Source organism: Zonotrichia albicollis, chromosome 9, assembly GCF_047830755.1.
Source record: "Zonotrichia albicollis isolate bZonAlb1 chromosome 9, bZonAlb1.hap1, whole genome shotgun sequence".
Classification (NCBI taxonomy): domain Eukaryota; kingdom Metazoa; phylum Chordata; class Aves; order Passeriformes; family Passerellidae; genus Zonotrichia; species Zonotrichia albicollis.
Window position 1 is genome coordinate 19531393 of NC_133827.1, and position 23014 is coordinate 19554406.

Consider the following 23014-nt stretch of genomic DNA (forward strand, 5'->3'; position numbering starts at 1 on the left):
TTGCATTTGTGAATTCCTGCCTGGACAGACCCTGACCTGCTCCAGTTCATTACCCATAAATTCTTGCTGGAAATGCAAAAGAGGATCTTATCCTTTTCCATCATCTTCCTACTTCAAATGAAAATGCTAGAAATCCTTCTGAATCTTAACATAGAGAATGTTTTCCAGCTCATGCTAAACTGAAGCACAGAAATCCAATGGAAAACAGGAATACATCTCTTAACTGGCTCGGTATCTCAGAACACACCTGTGCATTCACACACAGTGACCACTGAAAATACCTCTTACCATATCAGTGCATTACAGTGAGACACAATTCAGGACAAAAATCAAGGAGAGGTGTGTATAAATAGCTAAGTGTATCTTTTCCCAATACATTTCCTCCCTTCAGATGCTTTAAATGCTGAACAGAATGGCAACATCCCATTGCCATCCCATCCCATTCTGAGATGGGAGCTCAGCATTTGCAAGGTAAACTTACAGCAAACTTTTCAAAGGCAATGCATCACAAATTGAGATGTCTGCTCTTGTGCCAGGCAGCTCAGGCCAAGGATATGATCTCAATTGTGGTCATGGTCCATGGGTAAGAGAATGAATACCAACAAAAACCTACACTGTGGCACACAAGGTATAGACCAGCACTCACTGACTTAGAGAGCTGTGTAAAACAACTGCAGGACATGAAAATTGATGTGAAAATTTGATCAATTTTCAAATTAAAATTGATCATGAAAATTGATGTCTAAAGGTACATACATACATACACATAAATATATATATATATATAAAGCTTCACTGCTGGTGAAGCTGTCATTAGTATTTCTATATAAAACTATATATATTTATATATATATATAAAGTTTAAGATAAGATATTAAACTTAATAGCTACAAAGCATAACCACATCTCTTAACTGACACAGTCGATTATCCCAAGCCATGGAAGAAAAATAAATAAAATTCCTTACAAAATTAAACACAACATTTTTGCCTTACAGCTATCAGGGAACTGAGCAGCTCTCCACCAAAGGGATAACACAATTGGAGTGGTGAAAGTAGTGATGCCTTGGAGGGGCTGCCTAGAGCAGAGGCTGGACAAGATTTAGAGAACAAAGTGGGTATTTATTGAAGGCCTTCAACAGCCACACCTTGGGCAGTCACAGCCTCCCAGGGGCTACACCCAAGCTGGGCAATGTTGAGAGTTTTTCAGACAATTATAAGTTTGGCCCATTTACATATCAGGGGTTAATTCTCCAGTTACAGCTTCAGCTAATGAAGTCATTTATCCCCAGTTTGCTGCCCCCAATTCACTTTTGTTTGTACTTTCAGGGCCTGAGACAGTAAAGTGTCCTTGAGCTTCAGGCCCACAGGGATTGTTTTGTCTGACCAAAATGTGAAGAACAGTAACTCTCACTCTGTATGGAGTTCAGAGTTGTGCACTAATGCAGTACAGGATGTGAAAAATATGAAAGCTAAAATCCTAAGGCATCAGAAACAGTAATGATATAGACAGGGATTCTTCCCTACTGGCAACGAAGTGCACTGAAAACCACATTCAACAGGGTATTTCAATAGGACTCAACTTCAAAACAACAGCAGAAGAGCAGGCTCGGAGCGTTCTTCCCGTTTCTGTTCTGAGCCCTGCCCAGCCCCAGCCCTGTTCCCAGAGCAGGGCTCTCCAGGAGCAGGAGGGTGGCTGGGACTGCCCCTGGGCACGGGGAAGCTCTGCCCATCCTTATCAGCACAGCACAAATGGCAGCCCAAGCTGGCCAGGTTAAAGTGCAGCCTGGCCTCCTCCCATGGCACCCAAGGCAGCGCGCTCGGGCTGAGCCGGGCACGCGGCCAACAACTTCCCCTTCAAAAGCAGGCAATGATGAAAGCTGCAGCCCCTGGAGGGCTGTGTGCTTACAACTGCAGGAAAAAACATCCTTGTCAGAGAGACAGTTTGACAGGAGTCAAGTTAGGGACAAATCCTCTGGGCCCTTTCCATCTCATCCTGGTCTTTCTGACTTCAGCATCTGTCAGCAGGATATGCTCCCTGCTTTTTAAAGCCAGCAAAAGCCATGGACAGATCAATACTGAAATCCTGGCTAGGACAGAAAATTCTCTTCACTCATTTAAAACTGTTCTTTATTTCAAGTGTTTAATTCACCAAACCAGTGCCCTTCCAAACACACACAAAATACTGGTGATTTATCAACACGTTCTCTGTAACTTCAGGTCTAATAGTTTAAAAATGATGACACGTTAAAGAGTTGTAACAAATATTTTCCAGTATGTGTGCGAACTCTGATTTCACTCATACACAGCCATGTAACCTCAGATCTCACACATGTAAAGGAGACAAAAATGAGAGCCTACTATATCCAGGCTGAACAAAAAAGTGTTTTGGAGAATGTCCTGCATCTGGTCAAAAAGTAACCAAGTATTAAATACTTTTATGACAATTTACCACAGCAAAGGCAACTTGGCATAGATCAAACTCCTCAAATTCATCATTTTCTGTTGCTGTTGCTTTACTTGTTTCTCCACTAACACAATTTGATGCTGTATCAGAGCTAAAACAGCTCAAACACTTTCTGACCCAAGGGTTTTCCTGAGAGGTGCAGCACTACAGACCCCACAGCATCCTTGGGAAGACAGATGTTGTGCTCCTCTGCTGTGACATGTATTTGTAATAGGTCAGTGTTCAGGTACAAGTTTGTCTTAGAAATTAAGGCCTGGGGATTAACTAAAAAATATACTTTTTGCTTTGTTCATTTCTCTCTGCTACTTGGATGATGTTTGAGGTAGACAAAGGCAGAATGCTCTAAGTGTCAGTGTTTGTCTTGGTGCTGGTCCTGTTCTGGGAAGCAGATCCACCCTACACCCCAGGCTCTCCTCACTGTGCCCACACAGGGAGAGCCCAGGATGAAGGACTTAGAGGAGCACATGGTGCCATCCTCCTGCTCACAAGTGTCCCCTCTGATACGCCCCCTGCCCTGTTTGTCACCCACAAGACAAATCAGTTGGCAGTTAAACAAACAAGCAAACATTTCTCCTCCTTCAGCTCTCAAAATCAATACGTATTTGGGATTTCTCTCTAGAGCTGAGAAATGCCACCAGGAATATTGTGCCTGCTTTAGACACAGACTGAGCTTAGGTTTCATTTTCAATCACTGCTAGAGAACTGAGTGTGCACTGCAGTGCAATTAGAAGAGAACTGATGCTGTCCCCAGCTCAGTGGTGCCCTGGCTGCCATCTGACCCATGCCTCATGGAAGCTGGACAATCTGCTTGTGGCAAAACATCACTGATGGGGAACAGCAGCAGCCAGAGCTGCTCTGACACTGCTGGCATGGCTGAAGCCCTGCTTTTACTTGGATGGAGTTACCAGATTCTTCACAGTGGAAAAAAGTTGAAAAGTGCAAAATCCATAGTGCATCCAAAATTAGAAACAACTTCAGGGAAACTAAGGATGATACAGGGCAACAAGCAAGGACTGCACTCCTTGGTATGGGCATGTGGCACTGTATTTTTCAGGAAAGTGCCTCTTTGACACTACTTTTTCACCTGAGACCATGCTTCTCACCCAAGCAAAAAGTAACCACTGACTCCTGACTCACAAACATGGCAAAGAACTCATTCCACCACTGCTGGCTCATGGATTCTGGAGCTGTCTCTTTTTGAGAGAGACGCAGGCTATAAACACAGAGATGCCAAAGCCTCACCCTGCTGGCTGTGCCCTCATGCTCTGGGTGTTCTGAGTGCTGTTTTGGCCAATTCTGTTCTCAAGGAAGGCCATTTGACAGACACTGAACTGTAACCCTGCCTCAATCCCAGGATTTTATTTCATAATGGTAACTATGACAGGATGAATGGAAGGAAGATGCTCCCAGTTAAGCAAACAAATTGAAGAGGCCAAATATAGAACTTCAATTCTCACTAGGAACTTCCCCTTTTCTGCTTTTTTTTCTTCGCAGAGTTTTAAGAAAAATCTTGGACATCAGAGCTACATTTTTGTTTTCCTTTGTTGTGTTTAAAAAAAAAGGCTTAGTCAGGAAAAGCATATTTGATGACTCTCATCACTATTCCTGTTTGCTAGGCATGGTGTGTGGCCCAGGCTGGAAGCACAAACAGCTTCTGGGAAGGCAGCTACTGAGGAATGCCTCATCTGGGATTCCACAGCTGCCAGAGGCTGTCCTTGCCCCCAAATGCTGGATCAGCCTCCTCAAAGTCAATTTATAATGACATAAATGACCTAAGGTTTCTTCAAGTCAGTGTTCAACTTCACACACACTCAACCATCTCATCACAAGTACATCTTTTCAGAAACAATTTGTAATTCACATTTCCACCTTTCCTGAAGCGTTCTAAGCAACAAGTTGATAATTTTACTTACCTGTGCTGATGTTACGTGCCTTATATAGTTCCCATTACTATACTTGAACCACAAAAATTTTAAAAGAGCTCCAAGACTCTAAATTAAGTACTTCAGGCAATATTTAAATATAAGTACTTCAAGACTTGTAAACAAAACTTAAACAGAGAGGATAACAGCTCTTGAAACAGGCATACAAAATTTAATTTATGGCTAACAAAGGTTTCTAATAATATACCCAGTATCTTCCTTAGGACCACTTTCCTAAAGTGCAATTAGAATTTGGGAATTATGTTACCTAAAACTGGTTCATAAATTTGGGTGGAAACGCTTCCCATGTACTAGAGGGTTGTGTGACAACACTCAGCACTGACTGATACTTCTGCTCTTAGGAATACTCCAGTATTCATTCAAAGAAATCACGTTTACCCTAGCAAGGACACAAAAGCAAGAAAGCTACTTTGCAAGAGACTTTGGAAGATACAAAGATATTTCTGGCTGGAAAAATGCAACAAGAGAAAGTGACTTCAGAGTTGCAGATGTTCCCAGGGGCTGTAAGTGCTGGTGTGAGCAGCAATGGGAGCTCTGCTCCCAGCAGGAAGGAGCGGAGGTAGCACTTCCCACAGCCTGCTCACCTTGGCCATGACAGCTGGGAGCTCTGGGAAGCCTGATAGATATGCAGAAAAAGGACAGTGGGGAAGGTGCTAAAAGCAGGAAAGCTTTATTTCTCAAAGCCAGCAGCCCTGAGGAGCTCCTTACCGGAGGTCCAGGCCAGCCTCTTTCCACAGAATGTCCATCAGGCGCAGGATCTGCAGCGTCAGCATGTCCTGCCGGAGATCTGCAACGAGAGGTGACACCACTGCCTCAGCTCCTCACACTTCCTGCAGCCCCCAAGGCCTTCAGAAAAAGGCATCTAAAAATACTCAGCCTAAGGGTTAAAGTGGTATTAATCATAATTACATCCTAACTGGCAGGGTCCATGCTTTGAAACTCAGTCAGAAGATGCTTGATTTGTTTACTGATGTCAGAGCAAACCATGTTTACATGATGGTAATACAGAATAATACCAAATAACTCAAGTGCAAACATGCCAGTGGAAAAGGAAAAATTTAAAGTTTCTAGCATTGCTTACCATCACCATTTTTAAAGATGATCCCTACAAGATCTCCTCCAAACATTTTGTTGTTGTACACTATCCAGAGAGGCTTCATTTTAGAATCCATATATCTACACTTCTCAACACTGGAAGAAAACATGACAGAAGTCTTAGTCAAATAGGAATAATTCACCTGAAAAGATCTAAACATGGTTCAGAACATAAGAGAACAGGTAGACTTCCAGTCTGGAAGTACTTAAATGCTCTGTCTGCTTTCATTCTGCTGCTATGTCATGAGCACTCACCAAGCTATGAACGCATTTGTTACATGTGGAATGTATTTGATATTGACTGATGAATGTATCTCTACTTCTTAAATCAAGCACCCTCATTTTCAGAAAAAATAGTTTTCTTTATATCCTTCCCCATGAATTTTTAGACTTTATATTTAGGTGTTGTGGAAAGCTTTAGTGGCCTTTGTGCTTATTGTTAAAAACAGAAGTCAAGATTGCAGTCAAATTCACTTTCAGGCTTACATTTAAATATGTTGACTAAGACAGTATTATGTTTCATAAGACAGTATTACTTTTCATGGATCACAAAAGTCTTCTAATTTAACTGATGCCTTAACCTCAGAAGATGCCCAGCAGAGCTTCTGTCACTACAGGACAAGTTCCCTGTGGCAGCACAGCTGAACAGTGCTGCCAGAGAAGTTGAGACACAAATGTTTTCCTGCTTTACTGTTTCCAGGCAAAGTTATGGTGAAATTGTGCTCATTCTCTACTTACTGCAGCTCTGAGAGTATAACAGAAGGGTTCAGAGGAGACTGGAGGTCAGAAAGTGCTTCTCTGTAAGCATTTTGTTTCAAACACGTATGCATTGCATCTTTGCCTTTTGCTTTGCTTTGCTTCATGGCATTCAGCTTAATTAGACTATTTAAAGTCTTCATTTTATTGAGGGCTTCCACCTGAAAGAGATGTTTTATTATCAAGAGTTACTGCTTTGATTTGAGATCTAAGATAATGTGAAATCCTATTTCATAACAAAACCAAGTATTAAGTAATTCTACAACTTTTAAAAAATGGAAATAATGGATGCAAATTAAGTTGCACATGTTTCAGAAATACCATTTTCATAATGATGAGATGAAAGCTCCTAAGCTTTGAGTCACTTTTAAAAGCATGACTTAACACTTCCAAAAAAATGAATGAGGCATTTTAATGTATGACACATTAACACAAATTCCTTCTTCAAAGTACAATTTTTAGTTCCCTATTTCAACAAAGCACATAACATAGGTGCCCCCCAGACATACAGAAGTAACAGAAATACTGATTATTTCCTACTCTAACAAACTCAGACATTGCTGGAGATGAGCTGTGGATGCAGATACCTCACTGTTCACATTAAGTTGCATCCAGCAAGGAATGGCCATGTGACCACTTGCAGACAATTTTCACAGAACAAAGTCCTAAATGCGTGTCATTAAAATCCTGCTGAAGTCAGGCAGAACACAAAAGCTTTAATTGGCTAAGGTGTTTAAAATCCTAGCATCTCAACTAAGCTAAGTTTTTACCTTAGAAGTGTGTAAAAAGTCAAGGCAATTATTTGCAATAATATAGCTGGGCTAAACTCCTCCTCTCCCTTCTGTTTTGCGAAGTTTTTTACTGTTCCAAAATCTCTGAGGAAATTGGTGATGTAAATGTGTAACACTGACAGAGCAAAGCCCTATGACAAACCTAGATAGCACATACAGCAAATACAACTTAATACAACATACAACAAATACATCTAAGCAACTTTTTGACCAAACAGCTTTTCTAACAACCAGCTGTGCTTGCACCAGTAAGACGCTGAGCAATACACAGATTCTGTGTAGCAAACAGCAGCAATGTAACAATTATGAAAGCTCTTTTCTATACAAGGAAGCTTCAGGCTGCCTTACAAGGTGCTGAGTCAAAACTCACCCCTCCCACAGCCTGAACCCTGCCAGGCAGGATGCTGTGGAAATTGTATGGAGTTTGATTATAAAACTGGGCAGTGGAGAGCTGCCAGGTCAGCCATCTGTCAAAACCAAAAGGGCTCTGCTTTTCCACTATTCTAGGAGCTGTACAAACATCAGTGACAAGGGAACAAAATGGAACCTGTGTTGTACAAACAGGAACTTTTTGAAGTATTTCTACTTTGAATTTCTTCCGTGTTTGCACAGTTGGGAATATTTTTGCCCCTTCTTTGATTGTACTGACATTTGCTTCCTGTAAAGTGCACAAAAACTTTACTGACCTTACATCTATTGCTTAAAGCATTTCACCACCTACTCTTTTTATGATTTTGACAATGCTAACGAGCACACATGGAAGAGATGGTCTTTTCCATGTCCTGTGAGCTGCAGCAATAAAGAGCACAACAGAACATCCCTGTTCCAAATGCTCCTAAAGCAGTTTCAATGCAGACAAACACCACCATCAGTTACTCATCCACTGTGTGGATCTCTGAGGCCTGATACTGTAGATACTTTAACTCCAAAGAGGGATGTATTTTCAAATATTTTTAAGATCACAATCTAAATTAACTCACTAAAACCACATTAGAGACTTCAAACATGATTTGTGAGTGTTCCTTAATGATCTGGTGATATAATTATTAGCGCTTTCAAAAGCAAACCTCTAGTATTTATTAGGGTATTTAAAAGCAAACATATCTCTCCTTTGTTCTCTTTTTGTGTGTGTGAAAGACCTATATTAAGACTAAAAAGAGTATTTGGATAATTTGCAACACCTTTTCACAAAAGCAAAAACTGCAGGAAGTAGCACTGAAGTAATCTAGGTAAAATGTAGAAGCAGCTACCCTTACAGGGAGAAAAACTTGAAATGCACAGAAGCTCTTGTTCAGTTAATCCAGAGTTTCTTGTGTCCAGAATACACAGATAGTGCTGAAAGTGTCTCACAGGTCTTAGAGCTCTGTAAAACCAGCTCCCTGAGGCCCCACAGCCCTGGCTGCCTTCTGTGCCATGGAGGCTGCTCCATCATCAGGCCTGTCTCACTCATGCCTCCTTCTCCTCCACACTGCCCAACTTTGGCAAGGCAGCCAATATCCCCCAGGAGCAATGGAGTAAGGATGAGAGTTCCAGGCTTGGCTGGGTCAGGATGACAGGAAAAGGAAAGGCAATCCCTACCTGTTTAGCCAGCACCTTCATGTGAGCCACGCTGCCCCTGCAGTAAGCCTCCAAGATGAGCCCAAACTGCACCGACACCGCCGGGATGTGAACCTCCGACCTGCCGGGGGAAAAACTGCTCAGCAGAGCTCAGCACCCACACAACTGCAGCCTCCCAGCCACTCAAACACCCGGAACAAACAGTAAAACACCTCATGGTCATGTAGCTGAAACCAGCCAGGTTTCCTTATTGTCATTATATTGCTAAGGTTCCATACTGCTAGAGTTTCATGTCTCTTTGATGTTTCTCGTAGGCACCTCCTCTAAGCACTGCCTCTCTTCTTCTCACAGCAGCCAACTGACTGCAGTTCCCCTCAACCAACCAATCCACTCTTTTATAACACTCTTCTTATTATCAGCTACAGCTGTGGCCTGTTATAGTCAGGCCTGCTCCTAATCTTGAATAATTAACACAGCTGCAACTCTTTAGGGGGTAAGATGACTTTCTATACTACCTTTATTTACTTGTATTCTATCTCCCTGTACTTCCTAGGAGATGCTAGAAGCCCTCTGTGCTGGAGACAAGGAGGATAGGCCAGTTTGGATGCAGGATCCTTGTTTCCAGCCCAGCTCTGGGGGCAGCAGGGCTCATGCCATGAGGTGGCGATTGAATACCTGCTTCAGGACCCCCTTTATTCAGAGCAGCTCTGAGAAGTCACTGAAGGGCTGACTTTAAACCACACATTCTCCAACCTTTGTAAGGGAAAAGCCCAATTTGCCTGAAGGAGAACACTTTGAAACAAACCACTGAACTTTGTATCAGAGCCAATTATCCTCCAAAACAATTTAATGTAACACTCGCTCTTTTTACCTAGAAATATTAAAATTAATTAATCAACCTATCCAGCCTATTCCAGTCCATTCTAAAAGGATTTTGCCATTCATGAAACTGCTCATCAAAAGTAGCAAGAATACACAGAACAGCTTTTACTTTCTGTTAGACTTGCAACAGTAATAATTTTTCCCAACTGTGAAGTATAAATATTGTGCTTTTACTGCACCCACAGCCAAAACAAACACCAGGGGTATTTACAAACCTAACTCATCAGGTAGTCAGAGCTGAATGCAGTTTGGATTTGTTTCATCCAAGGGTAGATTACAGACCACTCTAATTTATTTTTAATGAGAGGTCTGATCCATAGATGCCAAAAATAAATAAATGGAGTTGTGGGCATTATGATAATGGCTCATTCAGAAAAATCCTCAAGAAATCATATTTGAAAGCCCAATCAGCTCAATAGTTTCAGAGAGATGAAAGGGAAAATCTCCTACCTCAGGTGCCAGAACAACATCTGTCCTATTCTCCGATTGCCCAGTGCTCTTTCCAGGAGAAACCTGGAGAGTGCACAATCCAGAAAAGGCTCATACTTGAGGACTTGCACAAGTTGGAGAAGATACTGAGAGAGCTCTTCATCACTAGAATGAGGTACATAAAAGCAGTTAGTAAGAGGGTAGCTAGATTAGTGGTATTTCAGAAATTCAGGTGCATATGACCAACAAAAGAATTACAGGATTTGGTTCAATACCAAGAGAGTCTCCCTATTTTTCCATCACACACCTTAGTGCAACTTCCAGATGGAAGTAATTCCAGATGCATTCTTAGGATAGAATTCTAAGCAGCCAAATTCCTTGTTTGGATTTGAAAGAAGTCAAAATAATTTATTTTTTTTTACCCCAAATGTCTATCCTTGACCATTAGAAATTACTCACTAAACTATTCACCACAGAGAATTCAGAATTCAAGGACAGGAAATGTGCAGTAATGATAACGTTACACAAGTCCAGCCCTAGGTTACAGAGGAAAGCAAATGAAATGCAAGAATGGAAGAACTGCAGAGAATGAAGAACTCTGTGAATCAAAACCAAATCAGTAATTCTCTGATTATTTATTGCATGCTGCAGCTCCCATTCCTATTAAATGGTACAGCAGAGTGGAAGTGGCTGGGTGCCAGGTGTTACAGTACTTGACTCCAGGAATATTTCTCCCTTTGTTATTAAAACTCTCAGAGTTTCTCAGTCCCCTTGCCCAAGAAAGGGATGAACACCCAGTCCTCTCTGGGACAAAGGGGCACTGGTGTTCTCTTGCAACACAGGAAATAATCATAATTCCCTATGAGGTGTCAGAAGAAGGTGGTTTTATTTAGCCACCAGTGAGCCTACCCAGAAATCAGACTGCTTTATTTGGCCACCTATTCATGGCAGGCAGTGTGTTCACCTCCTTCCTCTTGGGCTTCTTTTGTCCTGTGAGCAAGAAGAATGAGGTTTGGTACCCCAGAGAGCCTCACCTACCTCATCTGCCTCAAACAGCCCACTGCATATTCCCTGACATACTGGTCAGGGTAGTTGAAATCCAGCAGCTCCAAAGCCTCCCTGGGCAGCAGCTTGGGCCAGATCTGCAGGAGGGCCTGGAGCTGTTCAAAAAAAAGGTGACAGGTAAGGACACAGGTGGGTCTCACTGCTCATAAAGGCACTCACATGAACAGAAGATGGTGACCAGCTGCCATGGGATGGGGGGTGTAAAAAGGAGAGAAATCATTTGGGGTAACTGAGCTCACTTTTGATTATGTTTCTTACTCTTTCAAATGATGCAGATTATTTTTAGTCTGAAAACCCCATTTCTTCACATGTAGACACAACGCACAGTAAACGAAAATTAGGTAAAACCTGGTATGTGTGGTTTAACAACAGACACACAAAACCTCTTATTTTTATTGAAAGTGCTCTCATAAATATATAACCATTTTGATAACAGTGAAAGTTTTTTACTAAGGATTTAATAAAAGGGTTTTTTGTGAGAAATCTTTCTTTAGCAAAAACATTTGATGACCTCAACTGATGGAGCCTTTCTGAACATTCACTGTGAATATTAATGAGCTTAAATTGGAAAAAAATTAGTCAGGTTGGGTATTAAGAATCTCTAGACTGATGCAATAATGTGCTGGGAAAAAATTACAGAATACAGTGATGCATAACTTTGGACTACCAAAGAGAACAACATTTAGATGCCTCACAAAATAATCTGATTTTATTGCATTGTTATGAAGCTCACAGTTACCTGCTGAGAGCAATATGTATTGAGTTGTATCACTGAAACAGTGCATATAGATACAAATAAACACTTTAATGCACATTAATATAAATGCATATTAGTATAAATTCAGTGTATCAACAGCACAAGATGTTTCTTTCTGTAGGAACAAGTCATGATAATAACCCCATTCCCTACAAATTAGATAATAGAGGTTATTTTGTATTTCAATAGCAACTCATAAAAGCTGAATAATTAAGAAGATCTTGTTTTTCTCCTGATTTCATAATGACTTAGAGCAGTGAAAAACATTTATTTCTACTCTGTCACCCATCAACTCCTGCTTCCAGTTCCAGTAGGAAAAACACGAATTCACATTCTCAGCCCACATTTAACAGGCATGTTCATAACACCATTTATACACCTTGGGGGCAGATTCTGAACTGAGTCATCATTTTTGTGACATTCAGAAGGCAAGAAATGGGCATGAATCACATCACAAAGCCAGGGCTGTGCTGAAACTCCACAAGTGGAGGAAAGGATTAGCTAAGCCATGGGCAAATACATGTGTCATGTATGGACACATGATGTAAAGTAAAACTAAAGCTGTTTTAAACATAGATGTCACATTCCCACAGAAAAATACACTCAAAAATACACCCAAAAATCTACTGACCCAGCAAGGATCAGTGATGCCAGTCCTGACTGCAGCCAGCAACATTTCCACAGCAGGAGCTGGCACTGAAACTGTGCAGGCAATATAACCCTGAGCACATATTTAATACACAAGGCAGACACTGAAAATGCAAACAGCAGCTCTGCTTGTCAGTCACAGACTCCAAAACAAAACTATCAGGATTTCTACGCAATCTACTGTAAATCAGGTGCAAAACCAGCAAAAATATAGAGCTGTTTTGTTAATACTGAATGATTTTGTTAATACTGAATGATTTTGTTAATACTGAATGAGATAGAGAAACTGAAATAGACTGAAAAGATGAGCTCACATGGCCCCACATGCCTCATACATGAGGCAGTGAAAGTCATGGTCCACAGCATGAACATTTACTGGGAAGAAGATCTGAAAATACAGAGCTCCTCCCTTTGCTGAAATCATTGCACAGGTGGTTACAATGAGAATGAACAATGCACGTTTCAGAGAAAACTTGAATTTGGCCTTGGTGTATCAATATTTTCTTCTGTAAAGAAATAACCACAATTTCTTCCCTAAGAAGACTGTATGAGACAATACAATTAAGCACAGGCCAGTATTTTTATTCCAATTATTTTCAGTATTTCAGGTGGCCTTTCTCTACTTCTCATTAATGATAGTGTCACTTCACTGAAAGCAAGTGGATTTAAAAAAAAAATTTTTTTTGTTTTAATTCTGCTGTGAGAATAAATACTGCATGAAAATTCTCATAACAAGTTTTGCCACTGCTACTCTGCTGAGCAGGGAGGTTATGACAGCAGTAAGAGCAATTCCTGCAGTGCAACCACTCTGCTAAAATCCTGCAAATCCAACGAGGGTTTGGTAAATAATGGTAAATATTTCAGGAAAGCTGCTTGAATCCACTGAACATAACTTCAGGGACCACTGAACTAACAGATTAAAGATAGTCTGCAATCAAATACAAGAGAGCCCACTTCTAAAAGAGCCTTACTATTTTTAAGCTGCATTAAATAAAACATAGTTATTAAGTCCATTTGCTTACAAACACCTGATGTTTGATTGCTTTTTCTTATAAACAGCTGATGTTTGATTGCTTCTTTGAGTTTTGTTGCTTTGTTGTATTGTGTTAGGGGTTTCTTGAACTTCTTTCTTGAACTGTCAAGACTTACTGAAATACATCTAAATATGGGCATTAAAACAACTTTTGGTACAACACCATGCACATTGTAGCAGACAACTACAGCTAGTACAGCAAGAATTTAATTTTAAGGGAAAGTAAATTATAAATCCTGATCATTTTGGAATTCCTAAAATGAATGAGGCTGTCTTGCCTTACCTGAAAAGGTAAATCATTAGGAGTACTGACATGTATTTGTACTACAGAAATATTCAGCATGTTTAAGGTAAGATCTCATTTTTCAGAGACTCTCCACGCTGCCAAAACCAATATTATGATATAAACTGCGCTATTGTCTATAGATAAGCAAACATAAATGCTACATTCCTTCCAGAAAGTACACAGTAACAAGACAACAACATATTTTCAGCCATCTGTTTAAATAAAAAAGTTTTATGCAAATATAATATTTAATGTTTCCAAGTGTAAAGGACTTTGGGCTGTCAGCTAATATCCATACTCCAAGTAAGTTTTCCAAACTGCCACCAAGGGCCATATTTTAAAGCCCCAGAACCCAGAATGCCTTTTCCTTCACATATTTTAAGGGGTAAACAAGTGCCTGATTGTATTTCTACAGTTTTGATTTCCAGATAACTTTGAATAATGAACAATAAATTCAGAAGTAATGGAACTACTAAGGAAAGGGATTCTTGCACATGAAAGAACACAAGTGAGCAAGGAATATGTGGGTGCTCCATTTTGTTAGTGTAGTGTTGATGGCACAGACAAGGAGCTGGGATGAAATTCCATTTATTTTCAGAAGTTCACTAAACTTACACATCTAGCTGGGAGGAAGGATGTAGCAGAAAAGGAACTCTCTGTTGGAGCACACTGAGAGTCTGACTGGATAATCACAAAAATCATAAAATGGATAGACAGAAGATGGATTTCCATGGAGTGGCTGCCTTTTCTTCCAAGAACACATAGCTTGTAACAGGTGATGGTCAGAATACTAAGGGGCAATAGAGTTTTCTACCATCAGTCATAATCCTTCACAGGAAATGCTTTTTAGCTCTAAGTTTATAAAAATCAAAAAAGGTAGTTGAAAATTTTTAAAATGAGACTTGGGGAAAGACATGAACATTATCTCAGTGTAGTAGTCTGCAAGAAGGTGAGCTTCATTTACATCTGAATTCTGTCAGGAAGACCAGAACAACATCAGTGCTTGGTAACTTGGGCCAGACTTCATAGTCTGGCTCAAACTTCACTGTACACAATCTGACTAAAACCTTTCAATTCCAATCCAGAAACCTGTTGTTTTATTATTTTTAAAACCAGTCTATCAAGCAGGGATGGCCTTACTATGAGCTCATATAATTTTTCCTGTATTAAAGTTCAACCTATTCTCCAAAAGTGCCCCAAGAGTTGGATTCTACTTGAGTAAATACAGCAAAAGGCAGCAACACCAACTTCTTTACAGTGTAGTGAAATAACCTTGCACATCTGTGCAGCAAACAACTGAACTAATTTTACTAAAAATGCACCTTGTATCACAGCACCAGCCTCATGTCCTTAAAAGTTATTTTAAAGAGATTATTTGGTCAAAGAGGCAGGATGGGAATGATGTGTTTTGTAGTACTGGTGGGTCTCATATCCGTCCCTTAGTGAGTTTTAATTACCCAGTCTGAGATCTGGATTTTATAGTATTTGAGCAGATTCACTTCACAAGAAGTTTTATTTCAGATCTTGATTTACAAAGTGGTTTTCTTTAGAATGGCCTTATAAAAAACATTCTTGCTGTGAGGGTGATCAAGCACTGGACTTTTTTGCCCAGAGCCTGTGGAGTCTCCAGTGGTGGAGGTACTCCCAGCTCACAGGCTGACCATGCTGGAGCACAGGGCTGCACTGGATGAGTCTGGGAAATTCTTCCTTTTAGCATCAAATTTGAGCATCAGCCTGTGTAAATGTGTTTTTCTTGTCATTCAGATGACCCCTGAAATGCATTTTGGCTTTGGTTTATGGAGCTTTTTTTGAGAGAATAAGTTCTTTACGTGTCCAAGCTGCAGAAGTTAGACAATGAGTTCCAGCTTGCACAACAGCACCATTTCAAACTGGCTACACTTGGGAAAGAAATCCTATTTTCTGATGATTTAATTGAAGCTTTTTTCCCCACCAACATTGTCTTTTCCCTTACCTGAGCAACATCTTCAAGTTTGTTCCACTTTAAAGAGAGCAGCAGTTTTGGCAACGATTGTGGGAAATTTTCACGACAGTCATATCGCAAAGTCCAAATGAGATCCATTTCATTTTCACAAAGCTGAGATAAAGGATCTCTTTCCATTATATCTTTTAGCACAACATAAAACTTCTTACCACCTCGACCCTAGGAAATGAGACATGTATAATGTGATAAATCCAGTAAGAGGCTGGTATGGTACCTCAAATATCAGCAACCCTACAGCAGAAAGAACACCAGATAAAAACTCATGAAACATAGGGAAATCACCACTGTGCCTTTCTCTCAGATTCCTTACTGTAGACGCTGTAAGTAACAGATTCCAAATGCAGTGTACAGAACTTTCTGAAAAAATAACTCAACTTTAGAGTTAAGGACGCTAGATGGCAATATTTCTGTTTTCCAACTCCAACATGGAGCACTCTCATTTAGGATGCATATACTTTCTTCTTCTATTTTTCAAATGAGCAAATTTAGATAAATATTTAAATTTCTTCTCATTAACAATAAAAAAATACTTTTGCAACAATCAAGAGAAAACACATTTGCCAAGTAGACATACATTTATTTTGGTCTTCTAGTCCTAAACTGTTTTTCAGCTCTAATGTAAATCTTAGCTGTCTTCCAAATCCAGAGTATGTAAAGCTTTTTGACAAAATATAGCCAATTCCAAAATATACTGGGAAAAGCAGATATATATCTGAATTTTAAAGCATTTTATCAAAGTGAATTATATAAGAAAACAGAACCAGTAGAATTGCTATTTGAGTTGTTGACATTTATTTCTAGATTAATGCAGAAGATAAGTACCAAACAGACCCAGAAAATTAATTTTAAAATAGTCTTTAGATGATGCTCACCGCCATTGCAGCATTGTCACTGTTTCTTGCAATCTCAGCTGCCTTTTCAAGTATCTGCAAGAAGTTGGTTTTAAATACATTAGATTTAACCCCAAATGTGACCACATTGCTAGAATAAGCATTACAGAAACGAAGCAGATAAGGAAATATTGCTATCTGTTAGGCAGTTTTGTATATCCAGTGGTATAACATGGACTTGTGTGCAGTGTCCCCTTTCTCACCTGCAGGACCAGAGAGATCAGGAACAGCAGTGCTTAGGATGACCTCCATTATTTCCTTTTTCATCACTCCTGGGCTAAATTAAACAGCCTTCCTGATGACATCTTGCTTTCTGTTTCTGCATTTCCTCCTCATTTTTCATCACAGAAAATCAATTCCTCAACTCTAACTTACCCTTTGCTTTCTCCCCTCTACTTGTGCAGTTTCCAAGGGCACAGTTTCCATGCCCATGGATCCATGCTTCCAGCCCTCAACCCCAGTAAGAACCCACAAGCCCAATCCTTTCACCATGCTCTCAGACTGCCCATAAAATCTCAGTCAGTGTGTCCATGTATTTTTCTGGATCTTGGATCTCCTCTCCTTTTTTTTTTTTTTCCTTTTGAACATTTGTCTTGGTTTTTGAAGTTCAGGCAATAACCCATAATGGAGAATTAAGTCTAGAAGTAAATGCAGTTCTTCAAAGTGCATTCTGCACATTACTGCAACCAAGCCAGGTGTTACAATGCTGAGCTGGCCAGGTATGTCTGTCTACAGCTGCCAGATGCTGCTGCTTCGAGGAACAAATAATGAAATAAAATCTCAATAAAGAAAAAAGTCTAAGGAACTCCAGCATCTCATTTCCCTGAGAGCTCTGCCTCTCCTGTCACCCAGGAATACAACAGCACCCCAGCTGGTCTGGGAGTCACAGGCCCATCAAGACTTGTGCTGCCTTTCCTCAGACAACACAAGAAACAACAAAAGACTGCAATAATCAGAGCATAAATACCCAGCAGCTAAAATCCCTAGAAAGGCATCCTAACTTGTTTTATTTCTTTTCTCTGTATGAAACTCTCATTAATATCATGTATTACATCTGCTACTTGGCTACAAAGCTTATTTACATACTGTGTGTGAAAACATGCATAAACAAAACCACAGTGTCCTAATTCTACGTTTGATTCTCTCCTCCCCCTGCTTTGCAGAGTTCCTCTGTGTGCAAATAAATTTTCAAAGTCTTTGCAAGTCCGGCTTTGTTCTGTGAACCCGAGCCCCATGATGTGCCTGCAGCACTGGCCATGGCCCAGCCCCACACATGGCTCTTGTCTCAGGCAAGTTTCTTATCCCTGCTCCAGGCTCTTTTGCTCCCTCAGCCCCCAAAAAGCTCCTCACTGTGCATGCAGGTTGATGGGATGATTGAAAAGATTCATCTATTTTTGCACATTATGTTTCTCAAAACACAAATCTGGCATCTCGTTCTTTGTTTTCTTGGCAGAAACCAGCAACAACTCTGGGAAAATGAGAAGCAGCCATAGAACAAGCAAGTCTCAGCTGGAGCATTGTAAGAGAGATCCTCAGCTGATGTAATTCCAGCAGCTGCAACATCACTCCTCATTCAACAGAACCTTCACCAAGAGGATCTTTAGGAGATTGAGTTGAATGAAGCTGAAAGTCACACGGGATGAAGACCATTAGACCCCACCTTAATGTCACTACACTCTGCCTCACCCAGTAAAATATTGGCTGCACTCAGTTCCTGAGAACTTGGTATTGCAGGGACAAAGAAAAGAAACACCAGAGCCAGAACAAATACGTGATTACTAAAGAGACACACTTTTACTTAGTCTGTCTAATATGTACATTCATTTTTTCTTTAAAAATTAAGTACTCATAAGTGTAATGAGTAAAAAACTTAAAGCAATACCAAAACTGGATAAAATATGTCCACTATGAACAGCCATAAATAAACAGCAATTGGTCAGTACTGGTTTAGCTCTTACTGCATTTCCAATGCTGTTTGAAAAAAAGAAAAAGTACTGTGATGACAAGGAAGGGGAAACACTATTAACCCCAACTGAAACAAAAGAAATGCTATCTTGTTATTTGATTTCATTTTTATGAACCTTAAATGCCAAATCTGCCTTTGAGCAAGTTGATAAAACTTGGTAATTTCAGTCTTTTTGTTCACACCTCCTGAAGGTGCAAAATCCTCCAAAAAGAAAAAGAAGCAATTTCTCTAGGTTGTAACTGACTTTTCTCAAACCAAAATTCAGACTAATGTGTACATGAGTTAAGCCTGACTTTATAATGTATAATTAGCAGTCTGTTTTAAGACTTATTTCATTACTTGTTTTCAGGACTTAGCCTTTTTTGCTAGCTTCTAAACGATTTTCCATCTATCCTTCACACTACAGAAATAACCATGTGTATTCCAAATATACACTTCCTTTCTAGACAGATTCTTATCTTCTTCTGTAGAAAACTGCAGGGCCACTTCAGTGGATTTATTCCAAGAGCAGACCTTCAGAAATCCCTTTGCACACAGTGTTAAGAGTCCATTTATCCTTTAAAGGACCTGAGCTCACAGGGCAGTGTCCCAAAGAGTGCCTAACACACATTTGTACCAAGAGAGAACAGATCTTTATAGATCACAGGCAAGAACAGTTTGAAGGTTTCCAGAATAGCTGATAAATTTAGCTTTTTGTAAAACCATTCATACAGGAAACTGATTTGCTTTTGACCTTCAAAAGACCATGTACAGACCACTTTTAAAAGTGTACATCTTCAAAATAGACCCTGAAGTCAAGCACTGCCACTCATGCAGTGCAAGTTTAACAAACTGCAGTACAGTGACTAAAAGGCAGGAAAAGGGGAATTCACTGGAAAAGGCAGTTGAAAGGAAAGAAAAACCTATTATTTCCACATAAGCATTTGTGACTGCTCTTTAGGTCATCCCTTACCTTATCAAAGGGAGGGTAATTAATAGGCTGCTTTGAATATTCCTGAAATCTAATGTGCAAAGCTGTTGCATTTTCAGTGTAAGGGTTGGTCTGGACGGTTCCCATGGGATTCAACATTTCTTCAAGTTCATCTGAAACACAGAGAGAACAGGCCAGCACGCAGTAAGAAATCACTTTGTTATAAGATGGACAAAGCATGTTCTGCTACACAGCACTTTCAGTGCAATGCTCTGTATTTCCAACATAAACCACCTCCTGCATTCCCAAATGTTGGATTATCACCCCATGAGAAACTGATTTCCTTAAGGAAATATAATATTCCAGGGAAGCTGAGCTATCCCTACACTGAAACAAATCCCAGTGAGATCTGCAGCTTCTGCAAAGCAGGACACACACTGTGGATCAAATGGATGAAACTTTTAGAACACTACTTCTTGCTCTTCCTCTTTCCTGCTAAACAACACTTTCCTGAAAGAGATGAAAATGTTGTATGTATATCCACATAAAAATTACAAGAATAAAGAGATTACTACAAGAGATCTGAACGTGTATACAAGTAAATATTCTGTTCTTGCACCCACTCTTTCCCACAGCCAAAGTTCAAATCTGAAAAGCTGAGATTTACCAGGAAATGATGACCAGCTGTGCAGTACCAGTTCTCCATTCCTCAAGTGTCCTTTATAATCAAACACCATGGTATTCACCCAGGCTACAGGATAATGCTGCCAAAGGAAAGAATTGTTATATGGAAATGAAGATGCCAGCAAATGTTACTATACAGAAAACACTGCAAATACATAAAATTGAGGGGATGGCTTGGAGTTTTTTCCAAATAGTGATACCTTTCAAAAAAGAAATTAATCACTGAGAAGTATCAAAAGTTTTCATACCAAGATATGCAATTCTTAATACATACACTGCTTTTAATATCTTTGCATTTTGCAAAGATTCTTGAGCATAAGTGAGGACAGAGAAACATTTCTGGATGCTCATATTGATATAAGAAGATCACTCAAGAAAAACAAATAAAATAATTACCACTTTTCCTGCTTTCCTAATGGTTTGGTATTTGGAAGGATTCATTGCCTTGGTGGACTTTTTAGTTTTCATCTTATCCATGACAGCATAAACAGCAAAGCAGAGCCTTGCCATCCTTGGCAGATCACAGACATTGATTTCAAACTCCAGCACTTCATTCCAAACGTGGTCACTTCTCCCAGATATTTCTGTGCTCACAATTGTTTTACAAAGGAGCTCTGTGCCATGGAAAAGACCAGCCCTAACATGAACCTGCCATAAAGAAATGAGATTTAAGATTGTCACAAAACCTACAGAATTCTGAATAGAATAATATACAGAACATACATACATATTAATTCCATCAAACAAACAACTAAGCACAGTGAAGAAGTTAAGACTGATTTTCTGAATACAAATTAAAATCTCCAGGCAGAACCAATTTGTGCTTCTAAATGAGAAATGTTTGGGATTTTTTTCAGCTTATTTAAACTATTTCTAAAAATGTATAGAGGGAACACTGCTGACCCCAACGTCAGGAATCACCTGTAATAATAATAACAATGCACAAGATTTCCAGGGTTTGTTTTGTCTTTACTACCCAGGAACCAACAAAACCAGGTACCTTGAACAATTAAAATAAGGATCAGGAAAGGAGAAGGACAACTAGACAAAGAACCTGGAGTTATTGGCACTGAAATGAAACTCATTACATGTCAATGCTAAGATGTTTTTCTGTTTCATTTCTACATTTCTGTTCCATAACATATATACACAGAAAACTGCAGAGTGAAATGTGCCAACTTCTTCCAGGTGGCCTTCCAAAATATCAGTGAGAGAGAGAGACAGAGAGAGAAAACCCCACAAATGTAATCTTTTGGCTCAACACCAAAAAGAAATCCTCAGTGTTAAATATGTCAAAGTGATCTGATGTTTCAGGTTCCCTCTGCTCCTGAATCAACCCTCCCCACATTCCCTTTAAGCCATCATATTATTGCTGAGCACTGCAAGGCAAAGAGAGAGATATTAAATTTGACAGTGGCTTTGGGTAAAAAAATAATTCACCTCTTTAATTCTATGACTTCTGATCCTGTTAATTGAAGGGTTTGAACCTCAATTTTTTTCTTTTCATTCTGACATGCCCCTTTTTGAAAGAAATGGTGTGTACCGATGGGCTGGCCAAAGACCAAGAGAAAAGAAAAGCAATTTTCAATGTCATGTATTTGGAAAATGGGGTGTTGGACTGCTGGGTGAGGTCACTTGTGCCCTAGGTGGATGTCCCCAATCCAGCTCACACTGGGGCAGTGCTACCCAGCTGACAAATGTTTTGTTGCCCACTACAAACTCTGCATTTGTGAACCTTGGTGGTGGGTTCAGCAGAAATGGATGAATATTGGCTTATCCACAGCACAGTGGGGCTAAAGGAACAATGGCAGTGAATTAAACAGCCTTAGAATCAGGACTGGAAAACAAATACAAAATTGTCACTATTGAGAGTGTAACACTGTAGGCAAACAAGGCAGGGAGGCATGCACAGGTTTGCAGGGTCACTGCATTTATTCCTGTCCTAGGTTATCCACAGGAATTTAATTTTTCAAGACTGAAAAGCATTCAAAATACTAAATAACATTTAGATGGTGCCCACAGGTGCCAGTGTGAAAGAACTGCTCGTTTTTCCTGTTTCTTCTCAAGCTTAGAAAATACTTTGTTTTCCCCCTAAAAGCATACTGAAATGAACCAAAAGTCACTTTTCTAAGCATGAAAAACCCACCCTAGAAACTCCTGACAGGTATGTTCCTTCCAGAATCCACCAGCTCTTTTATCTTTCCTTTTAAAAACTTAAGGGTCTACACGAGGGTTAAGAAGATATTGGGACTAGCTAAATAATGGTTTAGACAAAAAAGAGGAAAACATCACGTTTTATAGCCATCAACTTCCACAATCACAGTGTCTCAGGTATCAAAATGTAACTATGGCTCATTTATCTGTAATGTAGAACTTCTTTTTGGTGTTGACCAAAATGTAGGATTGTTAATTTACAAGGAGGTTGTAACAACGGTTTTGAAAGAAAAAAATGCACCAAGTACCCTGAATATAAGATGAGAACAGAAAATATCAATGGTTAACTAGATTTCTTCCTTGTCTACAGGATTGGCTACACAATTCACTGATTTCTGAACAAAATAAAGGAGTTAATTGTTGTTTTACCTCACAGACAAGTGTTTTGTAAGGCATTAAAGTAGCTGAGCAATAAATTCCCATGTGTTAACAACTTGTGGTCTGTATAGCAGTCAGTAGCCCAGTCATGTATATTTTTACAGGAAATGATACTCCAGCTTTCTTTCTTTGTGCTCCTCATGTGTAGAAAATAAAAGACAGATTGCATAGAAGCATACAGCCCAAGTTTAGACATACAGAATATATTCAGGACTACTAAAATACCATGTTGCACTTTAAAACATTTAATATTTAATTGACT

At 39.7% G+C, this 23014-nt stretch overlaps 1 protein-coding gene across 3 annotated transcripts in view; it reads right to left on the reverse strand.

The window, feature by feature from the left end:
- Positions 1–23014, reverse strand: part of PIK3CB (phosphatidylinositol-4,5-bisphosphate 3-kinase catalytic subunit beta) — a 90574-nt gene that overhangs the window by 5840 nt on the left and 61720 nt on the right. For all 3 annotated transcript variants that reach the window (XM_074546799.1, XM_074546798.1, XM_074546800.1), the window contains 11 exons: positions 20557–20808; positions 20144–20240; positions 19519–19649; positions 16583–16636; positions 15681–15869; positions 10958–11079; positions 9941–10084; positions 8630–8729; positions 6243–6421; positions 5491–5600; positions 5118–5196 (listed from right to left, as the gene is read on the reverse strand). In XM_074546799.1, the coding sequence (XP_074402900.1) occupies positions 5118–5196; positions 5491–5600; positions 6243–6421; positions 8630–8729; positions 9941–10084; positions 10958–11079; positions 15681–15869; positions 16583–16636; positions 19519–19649; positions 20144–20240; positions 20557–20808 (1457 nt within the window). The remainder of the gene's footprint in view (positions 1–5117; positions 5197–5490; positions 5601–6242; positions 6422–8629; positions 8730–9940; positions 10085–10957; positions 11080–15680; positions 15870–16582; positions 16637–19518; positions 19650–20143; positions 20241–20556; positions 20809–23014) is intronic.